Source organism: Nomia melanderi, chromosome 1 (assembly GCF_051020985.1).
Source record: "Nomia melanderi isolate GNS246 chromosome 1, iyNomMela1, whole genome shotgun sequence".
Lineage (NCBI taxonomy): Eukaryota > Metazoa > Arthropoda > Insecta > Hymenoptera > Halictidae > Nomia > Nomia melanderi.
Window position 1 is genome coordinate 9,441,527 of NC_134999.1, and position 20,927 is coordinate 9,462,453.

General features: G+C 50.8%; 1 protein-coding gene across 4 annotated transcripts in view; it reads left to right on the forward strand.

The window, feature by feature from the left end:
• Window positions 1-2,245: 2,245 nt before the first annotated feature.
• Window positions 2,246-20,927, forward strand: part of LOC116427702 (uncharacterized) — a 74,758-nt gene continuing 56,076 nt past the window's right edge. The window contains exons 1-2 of one of the 4 annotated variants that reach the window (XM_076372914.1): window positions 2,246-3,265; window positions 12,885-14,267. In XM_076372914.1, coding sequence (XP_076229029.1) covers window positions 13,185-14,267 — 1,083 coding nt within the window. In that variant the 5' untranslated portion in view covers window positions 2,246-3,265; window positions 12,885-13,184. Of the gene's footprint in view, window positions 3,266-3,388; window positions 3,506-3,727; window positions 3,761-4,007; window positions 4,870-12,884; window positions 14,268-20,927 lie in introns of those variants that run through there. The other 3 variants (XM_076372926.1, XM_076372927.1, XM_076372923.1) reach the window with 3 other exon arrangements.

Consider the following 20,927-nt stretch of genomic DNA (forward strand, 5'->3'; position numbering starts at 1 on the left):
CCAATTTCTCTGGAAGCAATTTCCACCTCGGCAGCCCCGGCTTCCCGAAACTCATCCCGGTACCGTCGGAGCGCGGCGAAAAAATTCGTGAACAAGGCGGCCCGGTCGTCGTCGTGCCGGTGTTCCATCCGCGCCCGTTACATCCCCGCGGTCACATCGCTTCCCTCTCTTGCTCTCTTCGCTTCATTTCTCTTTTTCTCTCTCTTTCTCTTTCCCGCTGGTTCCCATCGGCACGGCGACGTCCCACTCGTCTCGTTCTCCTCTCACAGCCCCTTTTTTCCAACTCTTTCGCCGTCTCTGTCGCACTCGCGGTCCTCCGTTGCGTTCGTCGGTGTCTGAAAAGTTCCGGTAGGCAGGCGGACCTACGATATGCTACCGCTCCGGTGTGGGCGCCTGTTCGCACGAGCGCAAGCGAGAGAGCGACACGCTCGACCGTTGCGTGTTCTCGCTCGCCGGCGCACGCTGAACAGGGACCGCCGACCTGCTGATCGAAGAAGGACAAGCGGGGTAGGAGGAAAGAGCGAGGACGACGGCGTGGCGCGACGGACGGGCGGCCGGGCGAGCGAGCGAGGCCGAGCGAGACGGTGACGAGGATGCAGCGACAAAGAGAAGCCGACGCTCGGAGAAAGAGACCGAGGGAGCGATGCACACGGTCTGTGTGCGCGTTGCCGGCGGGACAGACGAAGAGCGAGTGAGAGGGCTGGCCGTGCGTGTTCGTTGATGTGACAGGGACGGAAGGCGAGAATCCGTGAGAAGGAGAAGAAACGTGGAGAAAAAGAGAGGCGGGATCGTGCGCGCTTGCGGAAGGGAGCATCGGCTGAAGCGCACAGGCTGTGCGGCGGGGCGAGGGAGAGGGTACCGCGTCGAGTCGTGGAACACCGACGGGTCGGAGCATTGTGGCGGAGGGAGGGTTCGATGGTAGCGGCATGGAACCGAGCGAGAGAGAGAATCGTGCCGAAAGACGAGTTGCTCGAGGGTGACGAGGACGGAGAGTAGCGGCCCAACGAAGACGGCAAAGTCAGACTAACGCGGCCGCCCGAGCGAGACCGAATCGAGCCGAGGGCAGACAGTGCCGTTGGCGTAGTAACGTGCCGAGGCTCGTACACGCTGAGGCTGCCTGCCTGCCTTGCCTTGCCTCGCTCGCCTGCCCGTCTGGCTGCCTTGCCTGCCTTGCTTGCCTGCCTTGCCTGCCTTGCCTGGCTGCCTGACTCACTGTCCGTGTGAGCGTGGCTGTATGCGGATCGCTCTCCGGCGCGGCGTGGCGCGGCGCGTCAGCGACGGGTCTCTGTGTAGAGGCGACACGAGGCTGTGTGCGAGTCCGTGCGTGGATGGGGGTCCCGGCCCGGCTCTCGGCCCGTTCCGTTCCGTCCCGTCCCGTCCCGTCCCGTCCCGTCCCGTAGAGTATCGCACCGCGCTCGCCACCCGCTATCCACAGCAGTTTCAGCCAGCCGCCCGCCTGCCAGTGTCCCACCGCACGCCGAACCGTTTGCACTCAGAAGCGATCAGGGAGCCCTTCTCTCCCTCGACTTCCCCCTTTTCCGAGAGAGAGACGCGGGGCGCGCGCGCTAACTCGCTCGCTCACTCGCTTGCTCGTACTTGTGCGCTCTTCCACCCCGGCGAGTCGGGCATCGCGTATATACCCGCCACGCTACACACACCCGGCCTCTAGATCTCTCTGCCCCCCGATTTCTCCCTCGCTCCTTGGCTCCCTTCGCCTTCGCGTTACGCACCGGCCGCCGTTTTCTCTTTATTCCTCGCGAGACGGGACACGGAGGAACCTGCCGTCATTGTCCCGCTTTTTCCGATCCCGCAACCGGTGATCCTTGTCTTCTTTTTCCTTTTCGCCAGGTTTTGTCGCTCCTATTCTTCTTCTTCTTCCTCCCTTATTCCCTTCCCGTCGTCAGTCATACTCGGAACGCCCGAGCACCGGCTATCATTCTCTCCGTCCACCGTTTCCTCACCCCCCGCCTAACTCTGACTCTTTCTCTCTCTCTCTCTCTCTCTCTCTCTCTCTCTCTCTCTCTCTCTCTCTCTCTCTCTCTCTCTCTCTCTCTCTCTCTCTCTCTCTCTCTCTCTCTCTCTCTCTCTCTCTCTCTCTCTCTCTCGCTCTCTCTCATATATATATATATATCCCCCATCTCTATCCTGTCGACCGGCGTTCGGCGTGTTTAACCTCCCGCCGTCCCACCAGCTCAGCCCCACCGCGCCGGCTGCGCCGACACTCGGCTTCTGTCTTCGTCCCGAGCACGAGCGGGCCATTCGTACCGTCCCGTTCGGCCGGCTCCTTTCGTTTCCCGTGGCCGTCCGTTCCGTCCCTCTTTCTCGCGCCCGTGTGGGTAGCGCCGGTTGTGTGTACTCCCGCTGTCACCTGATCGCGGGACGCTTTTCGCGGGTGAGATACCGCTCGGCCACCGAGTCAACCGAGTCTGCCGCCGCCGCCACCGTCGCTCGGTTTTCCTCTCCGCCTCGCCGCCGCCACTGCCGCCGCCACTGCCGCCGCCACCGCCGTCGCCGCCGCCGCACTACCCGCCACCCCGACCCTCTTCCTTCGGCATCTGCTCCCAACCTTCTCTTCTTCCTTCTTCCTCTTTCTTCGCTCCGACGGAGCGCGTGCGTTCTCTCCCTCCGTTTCACGTTCACGGACTCGCTCGCACTCTCACGCGCGCTCTCTCTCCGTCCCTCCTTCTTCCTTTCCGTCTCGCGCGCGGACACGTCGTGCTTCTGCTCTCTTCCTATACTCGGCTCGTTGCCGCCGCGCGACGTCGAACGTGCGCGCGGCTAGCTGGTGGTTTCCGTGAGCCAACGAAAAGAAAAAGAAACCGCGAGAAAGAAGAAGAAAAAGAGGGAAAGAAAATAAAACGGGGGAAAAAAGGAAGAAAACAAGAAGGCAGCGAACGCGGCCGTCGGAGCGCGAGAGAGGAACCGATGGGATATATAGGGAAACCGCCAGAGAGGGAGCGATAGATAGTGCGAGAGAGTGCGGTGGTACACAGCGGCGGCGGCGGAGGGAAGAAGGAAAGAGGATCGCCGACAGAGAGCGGAGAGAGAAGTGCGCGCTACCGACATCGTCCAACCGCGACTGGCTTGCCCGATCTCTCGCCTCTTCTTCCTCCTTTCACGGATCTTCGCCGGTGCACGTCTCTGAAGCCCCGACTGGAGAGAGGGAGGTGACACTTTCGGAACGTGGACATGCGGCACGCACGGATCGTCACGCTGGATACGTGAGGATTCAGAATTCTCCTGGCTACCGTGATCTCTCCTACAGGTCGGTGATAGTATTTGTGTACGCGGAACCACGAAAAATACAAAAGTGATCGTCCAGCCGCAGCCTCTGTTTTCATCTCAGTTCTTTTCCCAGTGCGCGTTGTTTTCGAGTTTTCGTCGTTTCTCTTTTACGTATCTTTGCTAATCGAATTCTCCAACAATTTCATCGTTCCGAAACTTCGACGATCGTAACGAAACAATCAAGGGATTCCCCGCGCTCGTCCGGCCAGCACCGAATGCAGTGAGTGTTCCACGTTGTTCCGTGGTTTTTTATCGGCCGCAGTTCCGCAACGACCGCATCTCGCCGCGCGATAACTCCGCAGTGCGATTTCAAAAGACGGCGGTAATTGTACGCGCGTTACACCACACCGCCTCGCGCGCGCGGCTGCGCTTTTTTCCCCGCGCGCCACGCCGCGCCGTCCCGTGCGTTTCACGGCCCGTCACAGGCTCTCACGGAATCGTCCCCGCGTGTCGGTCCGCGCGAACGTGTGCACAGGTGAACGTCGCTGGATAGTTTCTTTTTTGTTTTTTCACCCCCCCCCCCCCCGGTCCGTTTCGGTTCCCGTTTCCGCGCGCGCGCTTCCGTCCCGTCCCGTCCTGTCCCGTCCCGTCCCGTCCCGTCCCGTCCCGTCCGTTCCTATCCCGTCCCGTCCGGGCCCGTCCCGTACCATACCATATCATATCATATCATATCACACCATACCATACCATACCATACAACAGCACACCACACCACACCACACCACACCACACCACACCACACCGTCCCGTCCCGTCCCGTCCCGTCCCGTCTCGTCTCGTCCCGTCCCGTCCCATGCCGTCCCATGCCGTGCAGCCGATCCAAGCGAGTTCTTCGCGCAAGCCGTCCCGATTTCTTTTCGCATTTTCACGCGACGACGAGTCGCGTCAGTCTCGCCGCTGGCGCGCGTCGCGTTCGGGTAATCCCCCGGATCCTCGGAAACGCGACCAGTGATTTTCAGTGCCAATTGGCCGTCGCCGCCATCGCTGCCGAAAAGTGTTCCTCGTTCGGGCGGATCGTGCTGACGAAACGAGACAACGGAACAGCACAGAGAGAAAGAGAGAGAGAGAAAAAAAGTGTCACGAGGCGGCCGGGAAAGTGTTCGATTGACGCGTCGCTGACAGGACGCTGTCGCGAGTGTTACGCTTTCACGAGCCGAACCCGTGGCTGTCAACGCCGAGCCGATTTTGGACGAGGCCGGCCGTGCTCGGACACAGACCTGACTCTCCTAGCGGCGGAGTTATCGCGTGGAAATCGCGGAGTTCCCTTTGTGACAGCGGCGACGACGGTTCGCGATCCGGACGTTTCGATCGATCGCTCGGTTCCCGGTGATCGTGCACCGCCAACGAACTTCCCGTGGGGGAAATTCGGTTTATTTGTTGTTTTTTTTTTGTTTTTCGTTACTGCTCCGAGTGGTGTCCAGTTACTCTCGCGGTGAAACGTTCCACGTCCAAAAATTCGCTGTGAAAGATTCCGAAAGTTCGCTCGCAGCTTGTTCAAAGGTGTTTCTCGCGCGTCACTGAGCCCCTTAACCGAAGTTTCGTTTTCGATCGGAGGATACTTCGAACAGGAGGAACGAGCAAAAGGTGATACAGATTGCCTGCAGGTTTAGTGGTTTTCATGTGAGAATTCAGTTGCGGTTTATTTGAAAGTGCTCCCTGCGAACGAGTTTCCTGTTCGAAATTTTGGTTTCGATTGAAAAATATTGTGGGAAGACAAAGCGGAGAAGGAAGTACATATTTTTGACAGGTTTGGTGGTTTTCGTGTGAAAAATTGCTTTTTTTTAAAGGTATTCCTCGCGTAACCGAGCTTTTCATTTGAAATTTCAGTTTCGATTAAAGAATACCTTAAAACGGAGAAAATGTGAGGATAATACATATTTTTCGCGGGTTTGGCAGTTTTTTCGTATGAAAAAATTAGTTCATAGTGTGATTCGTCTGTGGTGGTGGTCCAAGAGAAGGGGGGAAAAGGGAGAAAAAAAAATAAATGGAAAAAGTTGGAAATCGGAGGCAGAGAAACGCTGTGGGAGTTGTAGCGGTGTCGGAGGAGATAGCGGCATCCGTTTCGGTGCCCGTTGCGGGGCGGTCGCCACACCCGCCCGTTTGGGAATTCAACTTACTGCCACTCGGGACCGAAGTCTTCGACGTTTTCTCCTCGGTCTAACGGGTATCACGAGAGGCGGCTGTTCGCGCCGGATTAGATCTGACTGCCACGGAAATTTGCCGCGTCGATTTTCTGCTCCAGGTGCCGTTAGAGATCCGACGATTTCTCGCGGTATTAACGATAAAAAATGGTATAGGCGCCGTGCTCCGGCGAAGTTTCTACGCGGAGAACGTCCCACTAACTCAGCAGATCGGTTGAATTCCGCGTTAATCGTTATTTTGTAAAATCAAATCGCGATATTCACTTCGATAATCATAAATCAGAGACTTTCTATGAGAAGTTCATTCTGGTAAACTGTGCGAGTCCCTTGAATCTCGTGCTAATAGTTATTTTACGAAATCAAATTGCGATATTTACTTCTATAATTATAAATCGCAGATTTTTCGCAATGATAGTTTCGTATTAATCATCGGGAACTTCCGACACTTCAGATTCTTTAATTATACCTTTGACTTCGCAAAGAATAATACTTGATTTCGAATATTACATTGCTTATTACTGAAAATATTTAGAAAGTATTTAAAATTCATAACGGCATTTGCAATGGTTTCCTTGCAAATTTTCAGTGACCTGTTCACAGTTTACGAGTGTCCTCAATTTGTCTCGAGTAGAATCGGATTGAAATGGTAGGATTAATTTGCAAAGTTCGTTAATTTCACGCGTAGATCGCAGTTTGTTAGATGGAGGAAGAGCGATAGGTTCGAGGAAATATCGAATTGGATCGTAAAGCGTGTCGTTGGGTTTGTCGGCCGTAGTCCCGAAACTTTCCTGGCGCATAGGTACGGCTACCTCCGATATCCGCATCTAGCCGGCTGGAACTCGACAAAAATTCCCGGCACTCCCCGGGCTCCGAACTTTTCCGTCGCACCTCCGCCAAACAAAGATCTCGCTTCCCTTTGATCAATAGCCTAGGTAAACACGTTACTCGTGGCAAGCCGGATCCTGACGCGGGTTCGAAAACTGCCAAAAGTGCAACGCGCGCCAACTGCCTCCGAACGGGATGATCGGCCACTTTCAGCCCGCAACTTTCTATCCCAGCTCGCCCGTGTTTAATTTTGGAAGAATTTCGCGTACCGCGAACGCAAGAATATATGAACGGTACAGTTATCGCATACAAATTAATCGAATGACATGAAACTGCAGAGGTACTTGCCTTTTGAAACGTCCTCTTTCGATATTTCAGAGGTTCCTATGTTTCAGTTGATCATTTAATGGGAAGACGTAAGGGAAATTTTCGAGTATTTTCACTGTTTCGGGAGAAGAATGATTAAACTTGATGTAAAGGGTTTGAATTTGTTGCTTCTAACAATGTCTTTCTTCGAACTAGTACAACGTTCGTTTAAATTATTTTCAATCACTTCGATTCTCGTAAACTGTATCCTCATTTAAAATATCTCCCAAAACTCACAAGAACTCTAAAACATTCCACGTTTACTCACAAATCAATCAATACATCCAGTCACATGTTATAAAACAATTCCCACAAGTCGATAACTTGAGAATCTCCTATCTCCTCGACACAACCGAAAACCTCGGAATCCCCGAATCACCGATCCCAATTCAAATTCATTGCGAGGCGGGCATTATCAGTGCACCCGCGGTCTCCAGAAATCCTCGGCGAGCGCGAAAGTTGAAAAAAGGAGGCAGAAAAGAAAAAGGCAAAGAAGGGGGAAAGAAAAAAAGGAAAGAAAAAGGTGGCCCCGTCCCCGGAGAGACACGGTCTGAAAGGAGTCTGGTCGGGAGGAGAGCGAGCGTTGCGGCGAAGGGGGTGAACGCGAGATAAAGAGAGAGAAAGAGTGCGCGAGAGATGGCGAAAGGTGGGGGGGGGGGGTGGTTGGCGCGGTGCGCGCGTGCAAGCTGGTCTCCTCGGTCGGCTCGCGCGGTGCGGCGCGACGAATCGAGTAGAAAAGTGGGCGCCGATAGCCGGCTCGATTGCGAAACCGATCGAGGAAAAGGAGGGTCGCGCGTCCTGTGCGGGAAACGGCCGGCCAAAAGCGGCGTGTAACTCGCGTGCGTGCGTGAGTCTGTGCGTTCGTGCGTGAATCGGTGCGTGTGGCTCGTGCACGTACCCGCGCGTACGGTACGTATACGTATAGGCGGCGGATGGCCGCGGGCCACGGTAGGTGTACGTGGTAATACAGTGGCCATGCGAGCTTGATTACACATTGCGATCACGAGTGTTCCACGAGCGGGCGGACATAAGGCCTTTTGTCACACCATGGCCTGCGGGCAGGAAGCACGTAGCGTGACACCGGGCCGCTCGGTGTGCAAGCGGCACCCACATTATACTGCGCGCCCGGTAATATGTGTACGGCGGGCCTGGAGAGAAGGCCGAGGAGAGCGAGCGAGCGAGCGAGAAAGCGTTGAGGAGACAGCAGGCCGTGTGTGTCTGAGAGAGAGAAAGACAGGGATGGTTAGAGGAGGCCAGGGTAGAGGGAAGAACCATAATACTTGGTGGTCCCATGCCGGTACGTGACTTGTGTGCGGCTTCGGAGCCGGGACACGGCCGCACCGTCACCGTCGCCGTCGCCGTCGGCGTCGCGCGGAGGACCCCGTTTTCTGCCACCTAAAGGAGCGCGCGGATACGCCGGCGTCCGCTATTGCGCCCGGGTTATTGTATCCGGTATCGGCCGCCACAAGTTTCGACCGTGGTAATCGATTGTGCATTGAGGCCGCGCCGCGGCGTGTGCGAGCCGCGGTCGACGGAGAAAATTGCCGGGGAGTTTTTCAACGGGGAGGAAATGGGGCGGGACGACGTCGCGCCGCGGGAAATCGGGGCCGCGGGACGCGCGTTCTTGACAAATTGATGGCCCGCGATGAAAATTCCTTTCACCGCGGGTTTAATTAAGATCTCGCGGGACGCTCGGTTCGAGGAGTTTTTGCTTTTGGATGCTTTTGATGTATCGCCGGAACGGAGCTGGGATGAGACGCGTAGGTTGAGCTGGAATTTTGTGATTCGACAATATTTCTTAAAACGTTCGACCTTAGTTTCGTCTCTCTTTATTGCTTATGATGTGTTTGGTACATTTTAAATATTCTTAGTAGTCATATTCTTATTTTGAAGCTTATAACGCTTCGAAAATTACTGACGAAACTTTGCTTTGCTCTCTTTTGGATTGTTACCTCGATCTCGATTGTCTCAAGCTCCAAAAATCCTCAACGAGCAAATCGGCATCTTAATCCTCGGAATTCAAACAATGCGATGCAAGACACGAATGTTCGACCACGCCAATGCCTCGTTTATATTTTTCGGCCGTCCGGAATACCCGTTGTGGGTATTTCACATATTCGTAAAATATTTGAAGCGCGCTGAAATATGAAAAGGTTATTATCGCGTCGCTGGTAGTTAAAATCGAGGATTCGTGCGGCGTCGATAAAAATTCTTCGCGGATCGCGGAGGACGACAGGGCTTGAATTTTAAAGCGGCGTCTCCCGCGAAAAACGGGGAAACGCGGATAGAAGAGAGCCACGTTTCTCCGTGGCCGAAAGAAATTTCACATTCGATTTCCAGGAAAATTGACGCAAGGTCCTCCGGCTTCGATTTCCTGGGGTCCGCCGTCATTAACGTGTTCGGGCTGACTCGGCTATGTTCGACGGGTCCAATTTTGCTCGCGCGACCGCAGCCCCGCTCCAATGACATTCCTCCGTCCATTCCCGCCGCGACATCTAAATTCCGCGGCGCGCGGGATAATTTGAAAGATCTAGTTTTTACAAGACAGCCCGCTGATTAGGAGTATCTGATTATCCGGCGAGGAGCATGCGAAGGCCTTCATTCCGCGGCCGGTCCCTCCATTGTTCTCTTTAATTTCGAGCCGTTCGCGTTGCTTTGACAGTCGATGATTAGAAAGGACCCTCGAGGAACTCGAGGGCCGGGGAACACCTTTTCACGTTTTATTAGCGTTTATGAGAGGTGCGTGAAAAAGTAAAAGGTCTTCCTGGGACTCGTTCTCTAACTGTACTTGGCTGAATACAATTCTTGTATTGTTCGGTGTATCGATTGTGTTAGATACAGTTACAAAATGGTGAACTGATTGTCTTTGGTGGTAGACGAATCTCTAATTTATTAGTGACCGCATAATTTTGTTTATTTTTGGAGTTGTTCGTACGTTTTACCGTTGACAGGAAACCACTGTATATTTGTCTAAAACATATTAGAAGCACTTTCGTATCGTAGTTGTTTAAAACAGTTTATATTGTGACAATAAAAAGTAATCTGAATCATTATCTTTTTCTAAATGTAAAGATGTAAACTGCATTCTTCTTTCCCCAAATGTTATCGATTTTCGAATAACATCGAAATCTTCTGTCAAGTTAGGAGGAACGCGTGAAAAGGAAAGAGCGTCGATTATTTCCAAGATTCGTGAAACTCGCCTGGCTTCGGTTTCTCCCAACGATTTTTCCTCAATTTTCATTCGCTGCCGTGCGCGCAATCTTTGATAATGACTCAGAAGATAATTTACAGTAAGCCACGGCGGCGTCTTAAGCCGCCGCGTTAAAGACCTCGTTTCTGCCACCTAAAGGAGCGCGGTTATATTGCGCCGAGGCTATCGGCCCCATTCCATCGGTTCCCTTCTCGGACTTGCTTCGTTATCGTTCCCTCGGATTCTAATCCTTCGTAACTAGTAGGACTCCGGGCAACGATCTTCGAAAATGGTCCACCGACTACGACGCTTGTATCGCCTTTTCATGCTCGTTCGCCAGCGAAGGGCGACTTTTCCAACTTCGAATCGAGCATTCGACCACGATAAATTCGAAAGATTATTTGGAACTACAGTGAAAAAGTCGCAAATACTTTCTACAGCATTGACCTACGAACCCATAATATGTTTTGTATGCGATACGTAACAAAAAATGTTGAACACTTTCAGTGCTGCTACACAATATCAACTTCGTGAAAATGATGCATTTTTTATCTAATATTGGACGTTAATATTTCTAACAAGATAGTGAGAGGAAATTAATTTAATTTTCCTTTACAAAGATTTGTCACAATCATTAAATTCCATTTTCAGTTTCATTCAATTTGAGAAATAAAGATACTAGATAACTCCTGGTTATAAACAGTTATTATAATTATGAAGATATTTTTAATTGTTACAATAGAATTTGGGTGAGATTTCAACTTGCAATTATAAGTAATTACAAACCGGTTGCTTTAAATTTTTTATACTTCTACAAATCGAATATCTTCAGTAGATTTTTAGTTGCCTTCAATTGCTATATTCAGTTGCGTTAAAGAAGTTTCAAGTTATCTCTGTTAGAATTTTCCCGAAATTTTTTAGATGACTGGGTCACGCGATAGGACGCGGGTACGCGTATCCTGGGACGTCTACGGAGTTCCGTTTCTGTTATCTGAAGGAGCGCGCGGATACGTTGCGGCGAGTTCATTACACGATCTGGGCTATCGCCGCGGATTGTTCGATTGGCCTTATTGAATTAGTATTCGGTCTTAGGTTTACTTCGCGATTGTCTGATACAGGTTATCTGTATGTATCCCCGTTCGTTACGGCTGTCGCACTCACTGAGAAATTTATGAACACGGTTCACGCAGTTCACGGGCTGCTGTTCTCGGAACAATGTTTTTCGAAAAACGAATTCCAATCAAAAGTGCTTAGCTTTTCTATAAATCATTGTATTTATGCATACTTTATCCAACAACGATTAATTTAATAACATTGTGTAAGTCGTCCACTACCTATATACTTTACAGCCTTTACTTGTAGGTTAATAGCAGTCTATGGAAAATATATTTCCCTTTTCTAAAACTTAAATGACCGTAACAATTTTTTACGGGTCGTTATAAACAGTTTATATATTGTTATACACTATTGTTGAATTTTCTGAAAAAGTCTCGGTGTTTTAAAACGTCGGCCTGAAAAATGATTAAGCACGTGCGTCGCAAAATTTGACTCTAATCCGACGAACGCGCCCGACGTGTTCAACCATCCCATGCCCCGATCAGAAGGGGGTCTCGTCTCGATCATAACAGCCGGGGGTTAGTTTGATCTCAGATAGGGCTGGAATCATGGGGCGTAACAACGTAGGGAGTCCACTGACGGGGAGATCCTCCGAGGGGACGCTGAAGGTTCATTTCTCCATTTTCGTGTCCCAGTACGTCGCTTTTTTTCGTTACTCGGTTTTGAAGCTAGGAAAAATCATTCTACACGATTTAGAAACGTATGTATTCAAAATACGTAGCATATCTGAATTTTTCCTATAATTCCTAATTGAAGATCTTAAACTTTTAAGTTAGATTTAATATTTCTGAATTACTCCTTTTTATCGCGTTCACCATAGTTATTGAACAGTGTTTTCGATGATTCAAATCTATTAAAATGACTAAAATGTCAACCAATTCCTGCAACAACGTGTATCCCGCTATTTTTCCAGTAATTCCTTCAAAATGCCGGGTGCCCGACACGCGAAGGAAGCGCAAGGCTGGTTAAATAACCGGTTTCCTAATTCGTCGCGCCGTCCAAGTCGCGCTCGTGTCTAATTGCATACCATCTATGTCGTGCCGCCCGTTTTAACACCTGTCTTACGAAAATCCATTAACGACGCGGATGCACGGACTCGGATAGTCAGCCGACGGGGAAATTTGTAGCTGTGGTCGCGGGTACACGCGCGGCCCTCGATTACAACCCCCATTTCGAACCCCTCCGATCATCCAACGCGACCGGGCAACAGGAAAAATTACATTCTTGCGTCACACGGACATTTAACAAGAAATATTAATTATTTCTCAGTATCACAATTCTTTTAATATTTAGCATCAAATTAATACAGAATTAAATAAAATTTTAGTTTCCCAATTTCATTGCTGACAATTTTTAAATTGTAGTAAATTTTCCACATTATTTAAATAATATTTAGGTATTTCGATCGTTCCTAGTTTGTTCTTTTCAGATTCTCATCTGAAATGTTTCGAACATTTACGAGAACGTTCGAAAAAGGATCGAAAAAAAAGATAGTCCCAAAAATAACCGTCAGTTAATCGGTTCAATTACCGACGCCCCATCAACCGAGACAAACTCGGTCTATCTCCGGTTCGCGCACACCCGTCTGCCCCCCTCCCCCTCCACCCGATGAAATTTCTTTTCCCATCGCGGCGGAAATTGCGTAACACGGTGTCCCGGTCCGAAGAACGTTATTTCACGCGGAAAGAATTTCCCGGCGCCGGGGAAAGGCGTCCGCGCGGGCGTCACGCCGCGAGTAGGAGAAACCAATTTCGTAGGTGAATTTTAGCTGCGTATTATCCAGCCCGCCCCCGTCCTCTGCCTGAGCGGCCAACCCTCGGCGCAGTTTCCACCTACTTGGCCGCTAGTCCATTAGCGAGGCGCCCTCATTTAAACGTTTCCGCCGCTTAATCGCGCATAGCTAATCCCACTTTTTCACCTTTCCTTCTTCCCCACTATCATCGATTCTTTTTCTTTTGCAGACCTCTCCCCGCAACGGATCTTCCCGCCCCGCGGCTGTGATCGGCGACAACGAGGTGACCCGACTGATCCGACGGCGCCAACCCGATCGTAGTGTGTCTGTGATATAGCTCAGTGTCTGTGTACTACCCGACCGCCGAATCCTAGTGTCGCAGGATAATGCGTAGTGGTGGTCTACGATTTCAGTGATTGAAGACGAAGAAGACGACGAAGACGATGCAGTCGGTGAACTAGTGTGACAGTGTTAAAAATCGATCGTTTCGAGAGAAACCGGTTGGCCGTCCTAAATATAACCGGAAATAATGGCTAGCGCGACAATGGGACTCCGTCGCAGAGTGCCGGTGAATTCGCCAACCCCGTCGGGTCAATCCGTGTCCGCCTCCGGCGGGTCCAGCAAGCGTTCGAGGTCCGAGAACAACAACAGCCCGTCCCATGGGAACCTGAACTCGATGAATGGCTCCTCGCGGGACGAGCCGCCGACCAAGAAGTCCCGCGGCACCTCGACCAACGCGACCAAGGCTGCCTCCTCGGTGTCCTCTAACTCTTCGTCCCCAGAGGTCAGCCCAACCTCTAAGAGTCGCGGCGGGTCCGTGTCCAGGTCCTCGCAGGCGAAGTCCTCTACTCCGCCGGGTTCTACGGCGGACACCAGCAACGGGCTGTCCGCCAACTGGCCAACTCAGACGAATATGTCCGACATGTCGACCTACGCGACCGTACCTGGTCTCGGCATGCCCGGTAATCCTGCCACCGGCCTGTGCGCCGCTGGCCTAAGCATGCCTACCCCCATACCGTACATGTCCTCGTCGATGGCGACGTTCGTCGGCAACGCGACTAACCTGGGTAAAAGCTCATCGGTCTCCTACCTGGACATCTCGAACATGACCGGCGGATCGTTGAGTTCGACGGCGTCCGCTGGCCTGGGCTCCGGCTACGTGCCCGGTAACGGGAACGCGGGCAGCGCGATGGACTCGAAGAACGGCGCCGTGCCCATCCCGTTTCCCGGCATCACTTCCGGCGTAAACGGCGCCGATTACGGCATGCAGAAGGGCCAGCCGGACAACGTCAGCTTGCCCAAGAAATTCCAGAACGACGGGATGTTCAACGCGTACCAGCCGTGGGTGATCAAGACTTATGGGGACCTCGCCAAGACCAAGACGATCACGATCAAGAAGTACGCGCGTATATTGAGAACACTTAGGGGGGAGGAAGTGAACAGTGCGGAGAACAGTAAATTTCGGTTTTGGGTGAAGAGTAAGGGCTTCCACATTGGCCAGCCGGAAGGATACGACGCGAAACCGGCGGACAGGATTATCGGGCGTCACGCGGTGACGAGTCCCGGATTGGATCCTCCGCTGTACGTGCCCACACAGCTGCCGCACAACAAGGTGAGTCTGTCTGAGTGGATTATCGGGCTTCCCGTGGCCGCCGCTGCTCTGCCTTCGGTTCCGAGCTGGGGCCACGGTTTTGCGGGGATGTACGATCGGTTCCATGGAATCGGAGATGTTTGATTTTCAGGGCGGGGCACTAGTGTTTATTTGTCCGGATGGACGAAAAATTTTCTTCAGGGTCGCGGCGAATTTTGATCGGATATTTAAACGTCGATTACCGTAAATTTGAAGGGGACTAGATATCTGATTTACAACGATGCAGCTTGCATGCGATTATGTTGTTTATGATTGAGGAATTTTCTGAAGAAAGATAGATTCATGAATTCTTGAATGTAATGATTCAAATAGTGAATTTCATACGGTGAGATGGGATATTTTTTAAGAATATTGACATTTAATTATTGGTTACAAGTGAATCGAACTGAACTGAAGATTTTTTAGTTAGGCAGCAAAGTTGATCGAATAATTTTAAGTCACGAAACCTATTCTACAATTTCGTACTGAATCTGTGTATTTTGAATTCCTTTTGGAGTAGCCAAATCAGTTTTGGCTCTAGCCAAGCTTTATCTATAGCTCAACCGTATCGCGTTCGAAAAACGGAGCAGGCGTTTCGACTTGAATCGCATTAGCGTTGAATGGAACGTTGGAAGCGAATACCGCCAGATCGAACCGAACCGAAGTGAATAATTCGAAATCATGAACCCGGTGCTCGGTAACCAAACGTTTCCGAACGGAGCCACGCTAAAAATACTTCATATTGAGTTCGCACATTTGTTCGACGACGCGCCGAATATACTCTGACCACGTTTAAACACGCTCGGCACGCTTCGGTTCGGTTTAAATCACAATCGTTTTTAAATTTCGGCCCGAGTAACGCGCTGACGGAAGTCCAGCACCTAATATTACCTGTTCACGGTATCCATTAGCTATATACCCAATGTACTTACATTAAACAATCAAACTTTCTGTTATGCAATCAAGGAGTGGCAACTACATACTGCAATACGATACAATTTTTACAATTAACTACACATAATAATACTCTAAATTCAGTTAACTTTGGAACGATATAACAGAATGATTCGTTTAGAATACTGTTTCGTCTATAGCAGAGTTCTAGCTTCGACATATAAAGGGTTAATCTACCCCCGTTAGTGTACAATAAGTTAAAACATCCACTTTTCGAATCCCAAATTCGCAAGATCGCCGATCACCAATATCCAGCGGGATATGTAATCTTCAATAAAAGTCTTTTTAACACGGCGAGCCATCTAGAAAACCAAATCGCCCGTTAAAACTCGCCGTCGAGGTGCACGTGACCCGTCAATTAATAACCCCCATAAATTACCCGCCAGGCCAATCAATTAGTCCAACGCGAAGTCATAAAGAGAGAAACACCGGTATGTGTATACGGTATCCCGGGACCGGGTTCTCCTCCGCTCAGCTCGCTCGCGTACGTTCACCGCCTCGCTACCCGCGATCCGCCTGTCGACCGCAGACGATTTCTCACCGGATTCACGCGGGCGGTCCACTGAAACGGCGGGGTTACGGGTCGGAAATTTATCTGGCGGGCAAGTAGAAAAGCCGCGAGAAATCTCGGGCACGACTGCTAGGAAAATGAATCGCGCGCGAGCCGGGTGATGGACGAGGAGGCGGTGGACGGGACGGAGGAAGGCGGTGGAAGGAGGAAGAAGGAGAGACGGAGAGAAAGAGGAAAAGGCGCACGCCGCTCAGATAAGGTGGCTGCTTAATTACGTCTAATTACACGGATACGTAGGTAGCCGTGGCCGGCGGTGGCCAGCGGTCGTCGCAGCGAAAGGAAAAAAAAGATTGTCGGGCTGCGCCGCTTCGATCCAGTCACCGAAGCTTTGCCAGACTTAAGAACTTTGTTCTCGGTAGCTCGCGTGGGTTGGTTTTAAGCAGATTTTAGAAAATTGGCGAACTTAGCTTGCGCCTCACGTTCAGGTGTGTATTCTTGATGTGAAAAGTATTTTAATTTTTTAAATTGTTTCGTTTTGTAAAATGTTTGTTGTTTTATTGGGTGTTTGAAAAAATGTAGAATAATCATCATATTTGTATAATATTACTTTTCGTTACGAATTTTGCTTTGATGAATTTTTCATGTTTCTGCCTGGTTAATTGGATTTTGGTATTCTTTTCTTTCTTTTATTAGAAAGTTCGATGTAATCAGGAATCATCGTTCAGGATTGCGATATAAGGGATCAAATTATTTTGTAATAAAGAAGCGCTGATAATGTTTTCTTTTTTCGTTCGTGGGACAAGGTAGCATTTAAAACTTTGTGTTCACCTCGTAGAACGAATTTCTACGACCCGCAGCGTCACGTAATTTCTTGCCAAGTCGAAGTTTCGTCACACAGCGATTAGGCTTTACAATTTGCGGGTACGAAAGTCGTGGGACCATTCTTCTAGGCGCGAAAAAGGGTCGAGGTTCCGGGGATTATTGAGTGTCGGAGCCGGGGAAAAGAAATGCGGTTACGAAAGTACGGGACTTCTTGATGCATGGAACTTCGTTTACGAAAAAATCCTACTCCTTCACCTCTAATTTTTTGGTTTTTAATAATATACATTGAACACATTCTGCTACTGTCCAGAGTCTTCTACTACTTTCTTGCTGACAAATCATCATTCCCTGTAATACGAAAATGAGGAATGAAAGGTGTCTTAGAACTTCATGTATTTTACACAATAGTAAAAGCCACTTTTTTATTCCGTTTATTTTCATATTTGTGCAGTGTTACGTTTAATATTTATTTCACTGAATTTTATAGGTTAGGCCACAAATGAACAAAACAAGTTTCTTAACACAATTATACGTTAAAATGAGAACAATTTGCAAAGAAATTTATACTATGAACTTTCATAAAATACCAAAACTTATTTATATCGGATAAAAGATTTACAACTGAAACATATTCAACACGAGCGAACTACTGTCACCTTCCTATTCTGTCCAACTGTCGGCATAAATTGCGACACAGAAAAAAAAAGGTTTCAACGAATCAATTTTTTGAACCGCGGTCGCATTTTCGTCGACCTCTCCCATTCCGGCGCGCTCCTCTTCGACCCAGATCTTGTAGCTTTATCAAGCTCGCAGCAGTTTCTCCGGCCACGGGTCCGACGTAACGCGGCCTTCGATCTCTGTGTGTAAGGCGCCTCCTTCATTTCTCACGCCGCTCGTGGCTGCTCGGGCTCTCCCCGAGTCGCAAGTGGAACGGCCAGAGATCCCGAACGGTTCGCACGAAAAATTTCAGTCACGGGCCAGCCCGTGATAAATAACCGATAATAAGTTGTCTGGCAAAACCGGGGAACCGTGGCGGCACGGTAATCTATGATCTCGGGCACGGTTTGATCCGCCACGGAGTCGTCGCGGAAAGGGAAGAAACGGATCCTTGATTGGAAACGATTCGACGGTTTCCTCGAACTGCCGGGGATCGTTTGTTATGCCAGTTCACGGCTTCCTTTTGCGAAACGTCCGCTGCCGTTCTCCGCTGTGGGGGGACTTTTTGTATCGGAAGCTGAAATATTGCTCCCTGGATAGAATTCGACCGGGAGCAAAATTTGAAGCCAGACATGACCTAAAAACAGACGAGGAGCCGAGATGGTTTTCTTAACTAATTTTATTAACCATTTCCGCAATTACCCACACGATTTTCTTATGCAATGATTCTCGGAGACACGAACTATTTTAGTGTCTTTAAACCTAACTTTAAAATATTTTATAATCCAAACGTCTGCGCCCTTTAAAGTACCATTTCCATGAAAATATGCTTGCCAATCGTATATGTAGATTTTCCTCTACAATATATCCCGTAATAGCAAAACATATTTATAATTACTATGCCCGAAATCTCGAAGCGCTCCAAACAAGAGTAACGATAAAATACAAGAACTAAGGGCGCGATAGGTTACCCTCGAAACGAAGTAACCCCGAAATCCAGTTACGAAGTTCTCGAAACCCGTTCGCCGTGCGGAGCGCAATCGAGGAAACTCCGACGAGCACCGTTCCAAAACTGCTCCACGATAGCGCCGGTGGCTTTCCTTATTTGAGACTCTATTAGAAAAAAACCTGCAGGATCTGTTAGCGAACGGCAGGCTAACGACAAGAGTCCCGGTAGAACAATCCGCGCTGGCCCGTTCCCATTTTCAACGGTTCGAACGAATAAGTCAACGGTATTTCGCCATCACGTGGAAGCGTTTCTCGACGGAGCGAAGGCCTGCGGAGTCGGCGGCGTTCTCAGGCCGCCCAGGGTACCGCGGAGAGGCGAGAGAGGCGACTCGGAGCTATCATTAACGACGCCGCGACGCTTCGCAGCCCAGGAAGCTCTCTCGGATTTACGCCTCTGACGTCCGCGGCGCGCGCGGTGGCGCGGCGTAAGCGTGGGATTCCAGGCGCGGAAGTAACGAGGAGAACGAGCGTCGGTGGCGGGAGAGCGAGAAGAAGAGACAGAAGTAGAGAGAGAGGGACAGAGGGAGGGAATGAGAGAGATTGGCCCTGCTTCCCACGGAAGGAAGAGCAGAAGCATAAAGTTGCCCGGTTCCCTCGTTCATCCGATCCGGATTCAGTTCCGCGTGTTGGCCGCCGGGAGATCGATCAGCCGTCTTCCATTCGATTCGCGCCGTGCTCGAAAAGAGGACACCGGGCTCTGTCTGTCTGCCTGACTGCCTCTCTTTCTATCCCACTGGCTTACCTCCTTCTCCCCCTTTGCCTCGTCCCTCTTTATCTTTCGCTCTGTCTCCGTCTGCCTCGTGCTGTGCGTAACGATGCTGGCCGAACGACGCGCGGAGCCCGTAAAATATTTCTTCGTCGCGATAGTCATTTTTCACGGTTGACCGTCGTCAAGGGCCGCGAGATAACAGCGGCTCACCTCTCCGGTATCTGTTCCCGGCCGGCGCACGCTCCTCGTTCTCTCTCTCGTTGGGTGGCAGAAGAGTAGGTCTGGCCGGCTAGTCATTAGTCACTTTCCGAAGCAGAGGCACAGACAGGCTGCGCCGGTATCCGCTCGGCCTCTCTTTCCACCGCACGGACGCCGGCTTTCCCTTCTTTCTCTTTCTCTCTCTTTCTCTTTCTCACTCTTTTTCTCTCTGTTTCTCTCTCGCGCGCGCGTTCTCTGCACGCCGTAGACTCAGCGCTCCAGCCTTCCTCTACCCGGCCGGCGTTTCTCTTTCCCTCAGCGACGCCGTTCCTTCTCACAGCCGCGCTTTGCCGCGTCTCTATACCGGCCGCACTTAGCGATGGCTGCGATTGAACGCTGAGTCCTGGTGTAGTTTGCTCGTGGAGGATCTGCGTTTGGGACATTTTTCTTTTTCCCCATTGAATGGTGAAATTTCAAGTGTCTTTGTATTCGGAGAGATTAGGTTGAATGTTCTATTCAGTTTTGGGTTGGGAGCTCTGTTGGGAAGCGTGGATGATAGAATGAAGGTTTCTTCGCTGTTGGCAAAATCGTTTGCGTTTCAGCGAATAAATCTTCTTCTATTGCTTTCAGCGTTGACAACTTTATTTGATTACCTTGGAATATCTCTGATCCAAGTAGGATACTCGATGAATATATGGATGTAGATGTTACGTTTAAGAGACGATAATAGAACTTTCGATTGATAATAGTTCGATCGAATCTGAACTCCGATACCGTCGTGCATGTTTATCTAGAGCAAAATTCTCGAGGTTCACTGAACTGTCGAATCCTATAGTCTCGAGAAGCTTCTGGATCACAGAAAGATCCACATCGATCAAACTCCACACACTTGAATGTTTTATCTACGGCATAACAACGGCCCGCACAGTACCGCATCTCGCAATCAAGAAACCACAAAAATAGCTTGAACAAAGAGCGTCGGGCAAGTGATCAAACCAAACACCCGATAAGAACAATACAAGATAACCGTCCGAGTAATCCTGCAGCATCCAGAGTCCCCTATCACAAATTTTCCTCGTGCGCATATCGTGCGCCAGGAAAGGAGAAACGACCGTCTGGTCAACGGGTGTAATCAAGAAAACGCGATCAGCAATTAATCCCCGAGTCCGGCCGTCAATTATCATACCGCCAATTTCCTTCCAGCGGTGATAAGATCGTTTCGTATTAAAATTGTTCGGAAACGCTCGCACGAGTACGGGACCGCGGGGCCTATACCCATCGCTAGCCGCTCAGCCCGTCCCCTCATCCCGCCCCCTCCCGGCCTGGCTGCGACTCGGAGCAGTAAGTCTCCCTTCTCGGTTCCGCCGCCGCCTGTGGCTTCGGTCCGTCCCCCCTCCTCCTCACGCCGTTCACCCGGCCCCTCGTCATCCTCGCTCGTCCCGCGCGCGCCGCCCCTATATCGCTCTCGGCTCCCTCGAGTCACGGAGAAATTCTGCCGACGCTCTCTCGCCTCCTCTCTCGGTGCTAAGCCTCTCGCGCGTCTATCTTGATTGAGAGCGAGGAACGACGCTCCGACGGAGCGCACGGCGCGGCGCTGCGCGGGCACGGGGAGCGCGAGACGGGCAGGGAATGATAGGGTGAGAGAAGGAGGAGCGGCGTGGGGACCGTGGGGGGAAACGAAGGGGGATCGATGAAGGGTGAAGAGAGGAAGGGACGGGGTGACGGGCTGCTGAGAGAGGACGGGGAACGTTCTCTCGGAGACCCGTGATCCGGAGCGAGAGAG